Raw genomic sequence first — 2,500 nt, forward strand, 5'->3', positions numbered from 1 at the left:
TAAATAAGAATGCCATATCCATGTTATTCATGACTGGCATGAAATCAGCCTTTCATTCTTTCAACACGGCTCCCTGCTTTGCTTTCTTTTTTATTGCACCGCACAGAATATAAAATTAATAAATTAAGAAAAGAATGTTACAACATTCACCTTAAATTGTACCCATACCTTAATAGAAAATGTATTAGATGTATAACTCAAGAAAGTACGACATTGAACCTGTAACTATGAATTATCTAAAAAGTATATGACTATTCACAGTGAGTGTGTTGTAGAGCTTAAGATTTTGTTACTCTCAAGGACTGTGGCTCTGCCTTTGGTGATGCCCAGCAGGAAGACCCTAACTGAAGTGACATCTAATGAAATTCTGCCGCGATGACATTCCAATTGCCACAGCTTATCAGTTCATATCAGGATGGTTTCAGTAATTTTCAGGTTTAATTCATTTGAACATGGTAAAATATCTCAATATTGTTTTAAGTACTTTTCATTTGCACTAAAACATCTGTAGTCATACAACAAAATATACAGCCTACGGAAAAAATATCTAGTAATGTCACCATCCACCGGTCGTCTTTTGTTTCCTTTTAGCAGACAAATTTACATAGAATTCCAGCCCTGGATTGGGAATGACCAAAAAAAAGGTTAGGAACCACAGCCTTAGCAAGTGGATAGTAGATAGGGTTGGAGAAGTAAATAATGGAATGGGGTAGAAAAGACTGCAAAATTAGTGGAGTCAAGGGGTAAAGCCCCAGGCAAGGGTGATTCTTAACACTGGCTTCCAGTCTCCGTCTCCTCAGTTCACAGCAACCTCAGGCATGGGATTACTGGGGGGTCATGGATGGTATGTTCCAAAAATGTTTACTGATAAAAATAATGCAAAATCCCATTCCTGAATGTCCACTGTGTCTAATCACCAACAAAGAGCTTTGTATACACATGGTGAGTCATTCCTATCACCCTGGCCTGCAACTGAAATTCTTATGATGGCTTATTTCCATCAACCTCGCCTGCAGCTGAAATTCTTATGATGGCTTATTTCCGTCACCCTGGCCCTCAGCCAAATCTTGAAGTGACATGATGGTCTTGTTACCCAGGTCCAAGGAATTAAAACCCTGTAGAGAGATGTCAACACACAAACTATTTATACAAAGCTTTCATCTAATAAGTTTGAGAAAGCTATCACCAATTTTCATCAAATATTAGGCCACAAATTCTTACTGTAAGATTATGGGAGCTTACAAAGTAAAACCGAAGGAAAAAATACTTAGCACAACACATGAACAAAAATACTTAATACTTCACAAGTTATACCTACTTTTCATTAGGTAGGCTTTATAATAATAATAGCAGTATCAATATGAATAATAAAACACAACTCTACAAATTATCATTTTACTGAAAGCACATTCACATAATAATTCCAGAAGAAACAAATCTGGAAATTCCACAGAAAAACTAAATAATTCTTCACAGATAAGATTGGCTGCTTCCAATCAAAACTGAAGTTGAATTATATAATTCTAAAATCTTAACTTAAAGCTTAATAACATTTGGGTTTGGGACTACGATATCCGATCTAAGGCTTCCAGCATGATGATGCTACTGCCACGGATGACCTGTGGAAAAGAGACTCATTATCATCTTAATATATAAGCAGTAATAATTTTTAATCAATAAAGTGTAAAAAAGTATTTTAAGAATTTTGAGAAAGAAATTACATTTACTTAGTTTTCAGTTCCATGTAAAAACTATATCAGAGATCAACCTGCTGAGATGTGAATGATATCAACTTTTTATTATCATATAGAAAGCCTATATGCACAGTAAAGAAAATATTTACTAATATCTCATTCAAGGCCAAGAAGATAGATGATAAACTTATTGTTCATAATCATATGGAAAGCAACAGTACTGATGCTATATTTTGAAGGACTAGTCACTCTCACTACCTCAAAAACTCACTCACACACACATATATACATGTATATATAATACCCTATTCATAAAAAACCTGTAAGTACTGACCACAAAGCCAACCCTGACACGATCTCCACTCCTACGCACTTCCACCCCATCATCCACCACAAGGTTCATGAAGGGGTCAAAGCCTCTTAGTGTTCCCTCGACCACACGCCCACCATTCAGCTTGGTCATGACGCGCTTGTCCATGTACCTGAAAGAAATTTATGATATCTGTTAATGCTGCTAATATAAATCTATGGTGTTAATATAAATAACTGCAATTAACAATGAAAGCAATAAGAAAACTAGAGAAAAATATTAGCAGAAAAAGAAGGCAATAATACTGACAGTAACATAGTAACATAATACTGATCTTACTTGTGTTATTGTTATGTATCTGCACTAGTACTGTGCTGAATTTACATAACTCAACACACATATATAACATCCTTTAAATGCAATGAAAAAGTAAAATTTAAAATAACTTTTCCTTAAATTCATAAAATAAAGACAGTGATGTCATGTGCAAAATTAC

At 34.7% G+C, this 2,500-nt stretch overlaps 1 protein-coding gene across 1 annotated transcript in view; it reads right to left on the reverse strand.

Annotated features, from left to right (window-relative positions):
• Window positions 1–1,381: 1,381 nt before the first annotated feature.
• Window positions 1,382–2,500, reverse strand: part of SNRPG (small nuclear ribonucleoprotein G) — a 3,429-nt gene continuing 2,310 nt past the window's right edge. Inside the window, exons 2-3 of the mRNA XM_027358982.2 lie at window positions 2,029–2,176; window positions 1,382–1,619 (exon numbers count right to left, since the gene is read on the reverse strand). Coding sequence (XP_027214783.1) covers window positions 1,566–1,619; window positions 2,029–2,176 — 202 coding nt within the window. The 3' untranslated portion in view covers window positions 1,382–1,565. The remainder of the gene's footprint in view (window positions 1,620–2,028; window positions 2,177–2,500) is intronic.

This window comes from Penaeus vannamei, chromosome 1 (genome assembly GCF_042767895.1).
Source record: "Penaeus vannamei isolate JL-2024 chromosome 1, ASM4276789v1, whole genome shotgun sequence".
Taxonomy (NCBI): domain Eukaryota; kingdom Metazoa; phylum Arthropoda; class Malacostraca; order Decapoda; family Penaeidae; genus Penaeus; species Penaeus vannamei.